Genomic DNA, 13,690 nt, shown 5'->3' on the forward strand with positions numbered 1-13,690 from the left:
CATTTATACATAAATAATAATACAATGTATCAAATAAAAATAGAAAATATAATTTACATCGTGAGATAACAGTATGAAGGGGGGCAGTTGCCCCCCTGCTACCCTAGATTTGCGCCACTGGTCGCGTGTTTGCGTAATACATAAATTAACGATGCGAGGTTAACTACAAATAAAATTTGTCATAATTTGACTCTAACGGGGACCACCGCCATTACAGTGATGAGTGTAATGAACGAATTAACAAATTAATGATGTTTTTCAGGGATGGATCATGGATATTTTGATAGGGGGGGGGGCACACATATAAATTATATAATGATTCTTTAATCATAATTAATAATACATAGGTAGGTACTCTTATTTTTAAACAAAATTGGAATTTGGTAATATATTTAATATAATGTTGATTCCATTATATCACACACCAAAATAATAATTTATACATATAGGCAAGTTATAATACATAATATAATATGTAGTCATTAATAAGTAGAAATATTTTTATAGATTCTCATACTTTAATGCCTCATAGGTCAAATTGAAGTCTGTAACTCATTTTATCAGTTTAAATGTTAATAGTGATTATACAAGTAGGTAGTATTATTCTTATTTACTATATTTTTCATTTATATGATACTCGTAGTAACATAAAAAAAAATGTTGATAGAAAATTGACAGGGGGTACGTGTCCCTGTGCCCCTTCCCTGAATCCGCCACTGATGCTTTTATTCGTTTTATTATTTTTATTTTTGTTGATTTCGTATCACGCATAGTCATATACATCTACATCTTTGTACTTACAAATTTCTCTTTATATATATACAAAGATATAGGTATCTATATCTAATAGTAATAATAATAATAGACTTTATATCAGTCTTTCATCGTAATTTGATTACGAAATTAAAATATATAATCAGGTAAATTTATATTTTATCTAAACCATGAAATATGTAATATATTTTACTCAAAAACATAAATTATTAATGAAAAATGAAATTTTGTTTAAAGTAAATAATAAACTTCTTTCATTTTTATTTCTAGTTCATTGTTACTTATCTTACTACGTGGGTGAAATGTAAATTGATATAGTTAATCGTTGTCAGTTAATATTTTTAGAATATAAATGTAATACTTGTACTTTACTTTAAAAAATAAAAACAATCATAAATTATTGTATAGAAACATATATGTAGGCAAGTTGTACTTATGAATGTCGGTTGAAAAAATTATTGGCGTCTTAACGAAAAACATAATTCGTATTTGTACCGCAATTATTGAATAAGTATTATTTATCAATTATTAGTAAATAATCCATCTACGAGTTTTAAACGTTGATATAAGTTCTTCGTATTTTTCATTTGCATGTATACACAATATATACAGAGTTATTGATATAAAGTCCCTTACCAATGTATTCTAAAAAAAAATAATTTTATATTTTATATTTTAAACTGACGAGTCAAGTACTATACAAAAAAATTGTAACAGTAGTATACCTGCAACCTGCATATTATACTGTTCGTAGAAAAATATGTTAACCAAAATTTGTGTCAACAAATTAACTTATTACCATCTGTTGTTTTAACACATTGCTTTTATGTTATATTACTTAAGTCACTTTAACTGTAATATTTTGTAACCAATTTCTTTAAATTTTAGTTTATTTCTATTATTCTTATATATTCTTATTCATTTTTCAAGTGAAAAAAGTTTCATGAAAAATAGAGCAAAAAATTAAATGTTAATATTTAAAGAAATTGGTAACAAACAGGGAGGTACGCAGAAAATAATTTTGGGGGGTGTTTTTGAAAAATAGAACATTTTTTTTTCAAATTCATTTGTATCCATCACGTTAATACATATTAGGTATAATTTTATTTTATTTATAAATCCTGTTTAAGTATTTTTATTTTTATTCAAACTATATTAATTGTTTTAATTTGTTAGTATTAATTTTTTATTACAAAAACCAAAGATTTTGGGGGATGTTTGAACACCCAAAATACCCCCCTGTGGACGTCCCTGATAACAAAATATTACACCTAAAGTGACTTTACTAATATTACATATAAGCAATATATATAAAAAAACAGATGGTAGTAAGTTATTCTGTTGACACAAATCCACAACATATTACATATAATTTTCTTACGAACAGTAACAAATGGGTATTTTTATTCTTATTTTTTGGGTTCATTGTGCCTTTAAGACTATCCTGTCTCACAAACGCAAGCTTCCATCTTTCTCTATCCAATGCTAGATTTCTCTATTGGAAACACCTTCCAACTGTTCAATGCAAACATATGGGTATACATTGGGTATGCTAGGTACTGTTAAAATATTTAATACTGCAAAAATAAAAACTGAATTAGGTCACGTACCTATTGGAATAAAAGAATAAATTAAAAAGCGTGCTCGATTATATTTAATAGAATATTTTATTTGGATAGAAAAATATATAATAATATATCCAGTACTTAAATTTAAAACCACGGGTGAAACATGATCAGGAAAGAGACTGCAGGTGTCATCGCCGAATAAGATTTATAAAGAAAAACTATTATTTACACTATAGTAACTTACGGGAATATAACAAAAGTTTTTATTAAATTGACCTTTAGTAAGACAATATGGGCGAAAAGTGAATGGAACGAATGTAAGATTTTTCCGATGCAGAACAGAGATACAGTGAAGTATAATCCAAGAGGAGCATATGAATTCGTGCGCACTATCAGACTCTTATAAAAAATATAAAATTAGAATAAGAAAATAGAAAATTATTTAAAGTACTAAGTCAACGTGAAAAATGTGAAAATACAATTTAATAATAAACATAAACTATACTTTTTTTAAAAGTAGGTATATATTTTGGTAATCAGTAAAAATACCCAAGGAAGAAGTACTTACAGAAAAAAATACCCGCTGGAAAAAATTCCAAAAAAAATAATATCTAAAAAAATATGTATATACAAAATCATACTAACAAAATTACCTCCATCCATTTTGTAAGTAAAAAGATTAATATATACACTACAGTATTATACTATAGTTGCTTTTTATGATCGGGTTTTTCGGTGTTGGTGAGTCGCAGCCCAATCCCTAAATAACTTACGAGTTTCAGCCATACAATAATATATATATATATACAGGGTGATTTTTTTTATCAAATAACATTCATTATTTCCTGTAAAAGTATTCATGTTTTTGAAAATATTTTTTTACATAGTTTCTAATTGTTAAAAAAACAACGTTTTTATAAAAAAATTATATTTTTAAATATTTTTTATCCTTATAATTTTTTAAGTTTTTTACTTTTTTGAATGACAACATAGATTTTTAATTTCATATTCCAAAGCAGAATAATTTTCTGAGTAATTCGATACATAAAAATCGAATTTAGGGTGAGTAGTTTATGAGTTATACGTATTTAAAGTTTAGTTGCGCGGAGTGGAGTGGTACGGGGTTACCCCGCAAAATGTTTGTCCACTACTCCGCTTGTCTAGACTTTGAATAAGTATAACTCATATAAATAATCACTATGATAAGTTACCTATTTATTACGTAATCGTAGTTAACCGTCGTGAGCCTATAGTCTATACTAACTTTCTCAATAAATTAGACAATTTGAGGTTGGACATCCATCACGCACGAAGTATCGTTATTTTATAATTAAACTTATTTCTAAAAAAATATTATTATTATTATTATTACTAGTGTTCTTTACTTGAATTATATTTAATAGAATCAAATTTCTATGATATTTGAAGTAACGTTTTTCACCATCTAAAAAAAAAAAATATATATATATGTATATAAAAAATATATTACATAATGTGTTTTTTGTGAAACTATATAACAACAATTTATTTTTTGGATTATTTATTTTAGTACAATAAATTATACTTAAATTTTATAGCAGTTATAAACGAATGCTGTGTACAATCTTTAAAAATAAATATTCTATATACCTAACAAAATTATTGACGATTGTTGTGTACGAGTGGAGCTTATAGACAGAGTGTGATCGCAACCGATAGCTACAAACTATAAGCGTCTTATTTTCGAATATATTCGGTAATAATTAGTATTCATTAATCCATTTAAAATATACGATTATGGTTGTTATTTTTAAAACATTTAATGTACTTTCGTGTATTTTCAATAGAATAAATTCGTGAAACAAGTCTACACAAATAATAAAGGATAGGTTAGGTTACGAACTAAATAATTCACCAAAACAAAAAAAAAATACATCTAATTTCTTTAAAAATAAATATTCTATATACCTAACAAAATAAAGACATCTACTGAAACTATTTTCATGACTATATACAGTGTACTTGGAATCAATAAGTTTAAGGGTACAAGTGGTGCTGAATGTTATTGTACAAAATAATTACATGGCCAGGTTTGAATTAAGTTATCTATAAAAAAAAATATAATAAAAAAATATGTCTTTAAATATGCCGTAAAAACTATATTTTTTAATCATTGTAGTACTGTATATTATATTGTAATAGGATTGTCATTTGATTTGGAAATTTGATCTATCTTAGATTTTTATGGATGGTTAAATGTGTAGTGCAGAATAGTTTACTGAACAGCTCTAGTAGTATTGGACCAAAGTGTGCAATTAAAACCGCTGAATAATGTTAAACGTCAGGTGTCCACCGTAGTGAAGAAAAATACAAAAGCTGAACTGTTATGTATAGTTGATTGATTGTAAACACTAAACAATTTTTTAATTTATGCAGCCAGCTCTTAATAGTCGGAAAATCATATACTTGTATGCATTTACATAAAGTTCTTGCAAAAACCCAGGTACATAAGAAAAAATCAACTTCGAGAAACTCGCTTGTTTTTAATATTTTGCAAATACTTTTCAAATTGTTATTGTTTTTAAACAAAACTAAAACATTGTTGTTGTTTTTACTTGTATTATAATGTTGCATGATATATTCTCAAGTCAAAATATATTGTAGCTAGGTTCACGACTATAAATTATTTACAAAACACACTCCCAACACGTTCATATTAATTGAATCGAATGAACCAATCCGTTCATTAGATCTTATTCAGTTGGTTTACTCTCAGTAGAACTCGATTCACGGTGTCAGTGGTTAGCAAGTCACACATAACGGTTTCCCCTACTTAAAATAATTAGGGTGGCTGAAACCCAGAACGATGCCATGTCCATATTATGCAAAAAAAGATGAACCGTGTCAACGTGAATAGAGTATAATATTAAACTGTATTGATTAATATATTTACTTTTATATTATAATCAGTCTAATGTGCAATAATTAATACTTTTATTTTCTTGATGTCACATACTTTGTAATACGGATTTTCTCTCTCAGACACAATCGGAATTTAACAATTTTGTGACATTTGATTAAATATTAGAAACAAAAAAAAAAACAAACATTTCCAAACTTTGAGTTAAGGATATTCTCTGTTCGTGCAGTTGAAAATGTCTCGTGGTCCTGGACTCCATATTTTAATAATTAACACTAGCATTACGTTTGCGATATCGTCGGTGAAACTGCAATACCTCGTTAGTCCGAAATTCACTTTTTTCAGGAGACACGTAAATGTGCTTATAAAATCAAATTGATCATGACACAATAACTCGTATCTCCGTGTCATAGTGTATCATGACCATGAAGACTAGAATAAGGAGACCAAACTAGTACGGCCGCCCTCGTGAAAAAGCGTACCGAAACGAGTCGCACGGTTAAACCGCCACAGGCGGCGCTGCGTACGCTAAGGTTGCTACTTAAACCCGCGTAGTATAGGGATTATCCATGTTTTTACGTTTTTTGTAAAATATATGCATTATTTCGAACCATGACCCATTATAAATTTTATAGTTCGTAAAATTACGCATTCTACGTCATGTGCATATTATGTGTATATTTCATTAAATTTTTTTTATTATTTTATAAATAATCCTATTATTATATTATAGTCAATTGTTTATCACTATAAAATATCAATATTGTTATTAATTGCTAATAGATTAACATAATGTAGTTACTAGTTTGTACCCTGTGCATTGCGGTTCATTACTAAAATACTTAATATTATTTACAGTGTTTATTAGTGACTATTTACTAATTTTTGCTGAAATATACACATATGCTCATGTATGAATGCGTAATTTTACGAACTATAAAATTTATAATGGGTCATTATGGTTCAAAATAATGCATATATTTTACAAAAAACGCAAAAAACATGAATAATCCCCGTACTACGCGGGGAGGGAGATTCATTTCCACAACATTTGTTTGTTAATCGTTCGCCAATAAGCTGGAAAAAACTGACATTAATATGCGCTACTGTTGGAACTTTGCAAACTGAAATAACGACGTGTAGACGTAGGTAGTTATCAGTATTTTATTATTATGGATATTGATATGTTTTTGAAAATGTGCGCGATTCTCTGTTATCAATTTATCATCACTTCGCGTGTTATCAGCATCACCACGTCCATTATCAATCCACACGTCACCAGTTACTACTGAATAGAAAAGTTGTGAAGAGGTGGGCGAGCGCCGCCGTGCGTATCGCTTTCCACTCGACGACCAAAACGTCCCTCCGCCCCGCCGGAGAACTGAACGTATAGTATCAAATTAAGTAACATGGTCGGTCACAGATAATGATGCATTGAGCGTATTTTTCACATTTTCACAAAGTTCATCATCGGTCGTCATTTCCCCTGGTCCAAAGTCTTGAAAGTTTTTCTGTGTCCACAATCCAATGTGGAATTATGTAAACGTTTTTTTCCCGACTGATCCCGCCTAGTACTATATGGTTTTGACAAATTACAGACAGACTTACTATATTTACGTGACACAAAAATAATAATAATTAAATACCTAGGTATAAAAAAAAAAAATAGGTAACATTTATTCGCATGCAGGACATGAACTACAATGTACCCACGTTCGTCGACTTCCAACTCAAATATCGACGTTTCAAGAATCAACTATCGTCGGATAATGGATCACAACAGTATGCCTGACATATTACTGGGGAACACAGTGAACACTTACGATACGTAGTGTCCAATTTTGTGTATCCGATCAGACAATACCACGATAGATATTGTTGATGAAGTAAGTTGCTGTTAACATGTTTTTTTTTCTCATGAATCAATAGTCATTGATTGTCATAATATGCTAACAAAATGTAGTCATTAATTTTGTTTTATTGTTTTCATAGTAGTACAGTACAGATTAAAGTTCAAGTTTTGTGACAAAAACTTGCAATGCAAAAGGAGGGCAAGCCTAGGTTTTTAAAACATCATAGCAACAGTGTCCGAGGAGTAGCGTTTAGTCCTCGAGTATGTTAATATTGGCTCTTAAAAATGTGCTTTTACTTTACTTTAATTTACTGTATTTTTATAGGACCGTTATCTATTTTGCTCTGGAGCTTATGATGGCAAGGTCAATCTTTATTCCTCGTTACGTATGGAATTACTTATGTCATATTCTATTACCACAATGGCTGTTGCAAAAAATGTAAATGCAGTTAGGTTCACATCTGATGGTTCTAGGGTAAATATAATTTATAAATTTAAATGCTAATTATGTACATTTTAATTACCTGTTGAAAATTTAACATCTATAAAACTGTCTATAAAGTACTAATTGTAATCATAAATTAATATTAAAAAAACTTTAATGATAAATCTGTTAGGCAATAAATGTGAAAAATTTACATTTTTTTTATACTAGTAATATAAAATAAATTATCAAGTAGGCAAAAAATGTAATAAAGATTTTTTTTATTTTATTATTATTGCATATCTATAGTATTAAATGACATTTTAATAACCATTCATGCAAAAAATTTACAAAAATAAGAATTTTAAATCCTATTCATATTGCCTGTTATAATTGTTTTTTTTTTTTTTTTTTTGATAACATGATGTAAGTAAGTGAATAGTTAGTATTGGTATTAAGTAACTATTAACTAATTAAATTTTTTGTGTTATACTAATTTCATGTTAAGTAAATATAAATAATTGCTTATTTTATATCATTTATTCAATTAGAAATAATATACTGTTTTTTTAATTGTTACAAGTAATTGATAAAAGATAAATTAGTTTATATTTAGATACATAATGTTATTATTTTTTTTAACTTCTATTTTATAATATCTTGAATTATTTAAAATATAAAATATATCAAAGCTAAGTTTAATGATAAATTAAAACTACTTTCAATTTCTAATTTTATTTAAAAATATTTAAATTTTTTATGTCCTGTTATTACTTATATTACCTACACTAAAAATATGATTCTTAATGTATATAGCATTCATTATTTCTATTTTTAAATGTTTGATTCATATTGTTATTATTATTATTTAATAATATTTTAGATTCTGAACGAAGTGATGAATGTATTGATTTTACAATGATGTGTGTTTTGTGTGTGTATGTGTGTGTGTGTGTACAGCATAACTTGTTGAAATAATGCTTCGATTTCAAACTTTGGGGGTGGTTTCCGATGGAAAAGTGATTATCCTTGGTGCATTATTAAGGTCAAAAGTAAGATTTTTCCAACAATTTTCAACAAAATCAATTTTTTTTTAAGATTGTAACTCAAAAATGAATCACTATAAATACTTGAAACGCAGAGCGTTACTCACTTGACCACTTTTTTATTTTTCGATTAAAACATTCATAAGAAAACACTACTAATAACATGTTTTTGATATTTGAAAATCTTTTATTAATTGTAAAAATAAAATGAATTTTTAAGAAATTATATCTGTTATAGATATTAGCGTGTACAACTTCTCGTAGACTTTCAGTTGTCGATGTTGAACGAGGAGAACAACTATTAGCCTATGATAATTGTGCAGCTAGTGGGAGAGATAGAACTGGTCTAGCTACTGATCCTACATCACCTAACATAGCGGTTTCTGTAGCTGTAAATGGCAAAGGTCTTACGTTATTAGATCTACGAATGCCATTACCTCTAGATTATGTTTATGATGTTAGTAGTCAAAGAAAATGGAGCTTACAAGTAATTTTAACATTGTAATTATCATTTTCATTTTTTTCAGCTACATTCTAGTACTATTCGTGATATAGTTTTTCTAGAATCATCATGGCCTTGGGCAACGAGTAGCGGAGTTCTCAGCACACTTATCACTGCAGGCTCAGATGGTTGCTGTAAAGTATGTACAATGGATGGCCGAATATTGCACACATTTTATTCAGGGCGCCATTTGAATACGGTTTGTCCAACACCAGAACCATATCAAGGATTTTTGTCAAATGGGTTTTATAGTATGCTAATTATTGCTATAATTATATTTTTCTTAATATAATATATGTCATAATAAAGCTTTATTTGTATAATTTAAAATTTTTACATGGTTGTATTTTTACAGGTGTAATTATGAGTGGAGGCGATAAAATTACGTCGTATGTCCCTAATTTGGGTATTCAAGAGAGCTTCTGTGAAAACCGTGATAAACCAATTTGGAAAGTCAGATACACATCAAATGGTAGCTTTCTATATTCTGTATGTGAAGGTGGCGTTGTTAGAAAATATCGAAGATATCCAGATAGACATGAATATCTTGGAGAAGTGTATACCCATAAAGGAGATATACAAGACTTAGATATATCTCCATATGATGAATGTATCCTTTTAACATTTTAAATGTTTAACAAAATTAATTTAATAGATAAGTTAAATTATATTTTAATAAAGAGGTAAATAAGAGTTTAAGACAAGTGAGAGTATTTTGTTTTTATTTTTATGTTATTAACATTCATAATGAAACAAATAAGATTTAGTTTAATCCATATTTTTTTTTATATCATATAATGTCTGAAATGAATAGATTTTTACAGTATATTACAATGTATTCTAAAGTGATAGAAAAGTATTATTAACTATAATAATTCATAATATAATGTTCAGATATTTAAAAACTTAAAGTTTATAGTTTGAATAAAAAAAAATCTATAAAATATTTATATTTTTGATAGTAATAACTATAATTTATTAATATTTAATTTATGTACATACTATATTATAAAAAATAAATAATATATTGTCTTACATTTTTCAGAAATATTATCCAGTCTTCAACAATTTTATTTTTTCTTTACATTCTTAGCCCAATACATTTCTATCATAAATTTCTTTATCAGGTCTCTGAAATGTGTCTGAAATCTCTATTGAATATAATTTCATATTCTTATTTAAACTAACATATAAAATGAATTAATTTGAGAATTATTGTATATTTTTTGATACCTCTATGAATTAATATGGTATGCTGTATTTTCTTAACTTAAATAATAATCAGACCTCATTACAGCATCTAAGGATCGAACAGTGGGAGTACTACGTCTAGGAGCTCCTAGTCATGGTTGGACAGACTATGGCGAACTTACGTGATAATTTAAGCAATATTTGGACGAAACCCAAAATTAGTATAATTACAATATTTGTAAATTTGTATACTTAAGAATATGTTATAAGGGATTTTTTTAAAAAAAATTAATGCCAACCGATGCACCAAATTAATGTGTGATATTTAATGTAAACCAAAAATTGTACCATTTTGGTCAAATTTTATTAAAGAAAAAAAAAGTATATATTTTATAGTGTTTTAACAAAATATAATTCTATTTTTTTATTTTTTTAATGAACTATTTAATCAAGATTTTCAATTAATCTTAACAAATTTAAATCCTTTTAATAAATATTTAGTATTATTCAGTAAATTGTATACAATACGATAATACTATTTTATCTAAGAATGCTTAATAAATTTCTGACATAATATACTAGTACAGAGGTCAGCAACTGGCAGTCTGAATCCGGACCGCAGAAGACAAAACTCTGGACTTCATCAATACATTGTACTTGATTATGTTATTTACTCTAATAGTATATAGTATATTATATTATCATAGTATGTATTATTATATTATTATTATTATTAATAGAAAATGTATATTTCATTTCATTTTTTAAAATCAGATTACCTAGTTGTATCACAATTCATTGCAAATATTTTATCGGGCTGGTTATAATTGGTTTTATTACGATTTCATAAATGTAAAATTAACAGACTCTAACCTTGAGGACACATTGCGCATAAGTTGTTCTCCACGAGTTTCCGATTTCAAAAAACTCATTAAGGAAAAGAAAATGCAATTTTTTGCATTAAATTACTTCATAAATTATTGTTATTATTATACAAAATTGTTATTATTGGCGTTTAATAAACAATAATAATAATAATTATTATTATTATTATTTACTTAATATTGTAATTTTTTATTTAAATTAATTGTAATAACTAGATAATTATTTTTATTTTTATACTGCTATTTTTAAAATTTTTATAATTGAAAAAGATTTTTTCACTAGACCTCATTGATTGATTATTTTAATCTTTAGAACTCCAATAGAATTTACTTGCCGACCCCTGTACTAGTATATACAAATGTGTTTAACTTTTTAGCTTTCATGGGTTATTTAACAATAATTCTCAGTAACATGAATAGGTACATATGGTTTTGTGTTTATGTGTTAAAGGTGATAGTTACTTGACCTTCATTTAAATTATTTAAAAAAATATATGATTGTATCATAAAATTAATTAACTAACAGCCTCATAACAAACATTTATTCACGATTTGCATACTACTATTAATTATATTATTATTGAGTGTTATTAATTATTATTATTGTTTATTTTTTTTTGCATATAATGATTCATATAATATGCCAAAGCTTAAAAAGAAAGTTCAATCAAATTATTTTGCACACAAATCATTTTTGATCATTGATCACTGTTATTAGTGTTTTTCTGTATATTTCAGTCTTACTATATCTATATTTTACTTTCATTTATTACTTTTAATTATGTCTTTTCTAAACTCCGAGATTAATTTCCCTCTTTTCTCAATACAAGTTTGGTGTTTTTTGGAAGTTTATTTTATTTTTATTTAAATTATAATTTACCATATAATGTATTTTTTTTAATTATGAAAAATTAAAACAATAAATTATTGTTTTTTACATATTTGTGTAAATTTTCAATTGTATTTTTTCTGTTTAATTAATTTAGTTACTTTTATTATTAAAAATTACATAATTTTTTAACTTTAATATTTATAAAACGTGTATTAATGCTTGTTTTTGAAAACTTATCAATTTATGTATGGTAAGGTTAAGGTATTGCCTAACTACAACACATTATTGGTGGATATGTATCATAAAATTAATACATGAAAAATAACATGAAATAATATCGTAAAATGTATAGGTACCTTTTGGCTAGGTGAAACATCTGTTAGGAAAACAAAACTTAATAAAATGTCATGTTAATTTAAACATTAAATATCTACTAGATATTTTAACCCTATAGTTGAATAGGACGTTTGGTAAGCAAAAGCCAAAAAGGTATAAGTGAAAACCACTATTTTTCGTGAAATGAAAAAAAAACATTCCCAGTATAGGTACATTATGTGGGTCTCTAAATGTAAAAATTAAAGTGAATCGACTTAAAAAGAAACTATAAATGGTTAAAACAGTATTTGTAATGTTAGTATGTTGGTTTTTTACGGTACCTAGTTCATTTTTAGCGAGTTATGCGTACCTTTATAACAGCGTAAATTAAAAATGCTCATAACGCACTTAAAAACTTAATAATAATAGCAAAAAAACCAACATACGAACATAGATAGTGTTCTTACCATCAAATTTCATAAGAGGTCAATTCACTCTAATTTTTAAACTAACAGAGCTAATCGTGATCTGCTGAGCGTAAATTTGCTATGTTACGCACTTGTAAGACGAAGATAACATATGCGGGTTTGGCGTCTTCATAAGTACAATTTTTACGTGGTTTGATGTTAGACTTAAGTACTTAGGTACATATTTGTAGGTAGATAAATGTGTTGACGTATAGTCAATAATTGTGCAAGTTGAATATGAATAGTATAGGTAATATTGTTTCCTAAATATATTATATAACCCTTTCATAGAAAGAAACGGTCATTTTGTATTGCAGTCCATGGTATAAAATGGAGAACACAGATACTTTGTGCTATTATATACATAAAGTATATATTGTAAATATAAGTTTTTAACCTAAGAAGCAAGTACCTATGTATTATATTATGTCAATTATTAAAATATAAAAATTAAATTACCAATTGTTATAAAATATACCTAGTTTATTATTGTCACCAAAATTGTACCTACGGATTTCTGTTTCTTATATAAATTCTATCACCACATTTGTCCAATTATATTGCCCGCAAAACTGTCGAAAAACTCAGATTACCTACTATTAGTTATTCCTAGCGTTGCTACTAATTTATTTAACGAGTTATTCCTCCCTTTACTGAAAATTATTATTCGTTCCATGTGATAGTCATGCAGATACGACAGTAGTCGTCTTAGTGAAATGCATTTCAACGATAATTTAACAAACTTCGATATTAAGCTTGGAAAATATAAAAATATTGGAATATCAATAGGTAGGTAATAATAACCCACAATCCGTTCCTTTTTGGAATTTAAGATATTTAGATTTACCAAATAATATTTCAACTTATAATAACGTCTTTAATAAAATTGGTCATGACTTCAAACGTTATAACATTATATTTATATAATACTATTAA

The 13,690-nt window shown here is 26.7% G+C and overlaps 1 protein-coding gene across 4 annotated transcripts; it reads left to right on the top strand.

Moving 5' to 3' along the window:
- The first annotated feature begins 6,568 nt into the window (after nt 1-6,568).
- On the top strand, nt 6,569-11,318 carry LOC114124685 (uncharacterized). 4 transcript variants are annotated; one of them, XM_050197433.1, is made up of 7 exons: nt 6,569-7,127; nt 7,205-7,354; nt 7,419-7,568; nt 8,802-9,020; nt 9,091-9,316; nt 9,421-9,675; nt 10,351-11,318. In XM_050197433.1, the coding sequence occupies exons 2-7, from the start codon at nt 7,280-7,282 to the stop codon at nt 10,440-10,442; spliced, it is 1,017 nt and encodes a 338-aa protein (XP_050053390.1). In that variant the 5' UTR covers nt 6,569-7,127; nt 7,205-7,279; the 3' UTR covers nt 10,443-11,318. The 4 variants fall into 4 exon arrangements, with proteins under 4 accessions (XP_050053390.1, XP_027843830.1, XP_027843829.1 ...); XM_027988029.2 differs by having other exon boundaries at nt 7,237-7,354; XM_027988028.2 differs by having other exon boundaries at nt 6,570-7,127; nt 7,234-7,354.
- The last annotated feature ends 2,372 nt before the right edge of the window (nt 11,319-13,690 follow it).

Source organism: Aphis gossypii, chromosome 1 (genome assembly GCF_020184175.1).
Source record: "Aphis gossypii isolate Hap1 chromosome 1, ASM2018417v2, whole genome shotgun sequence".
Classification (NCBI taxonomy): Eukaryota; Metazoa; Arthropoda; class Insecta; order Hemiptera; family Aphididae; genus Aphis; species Aphis gossypii.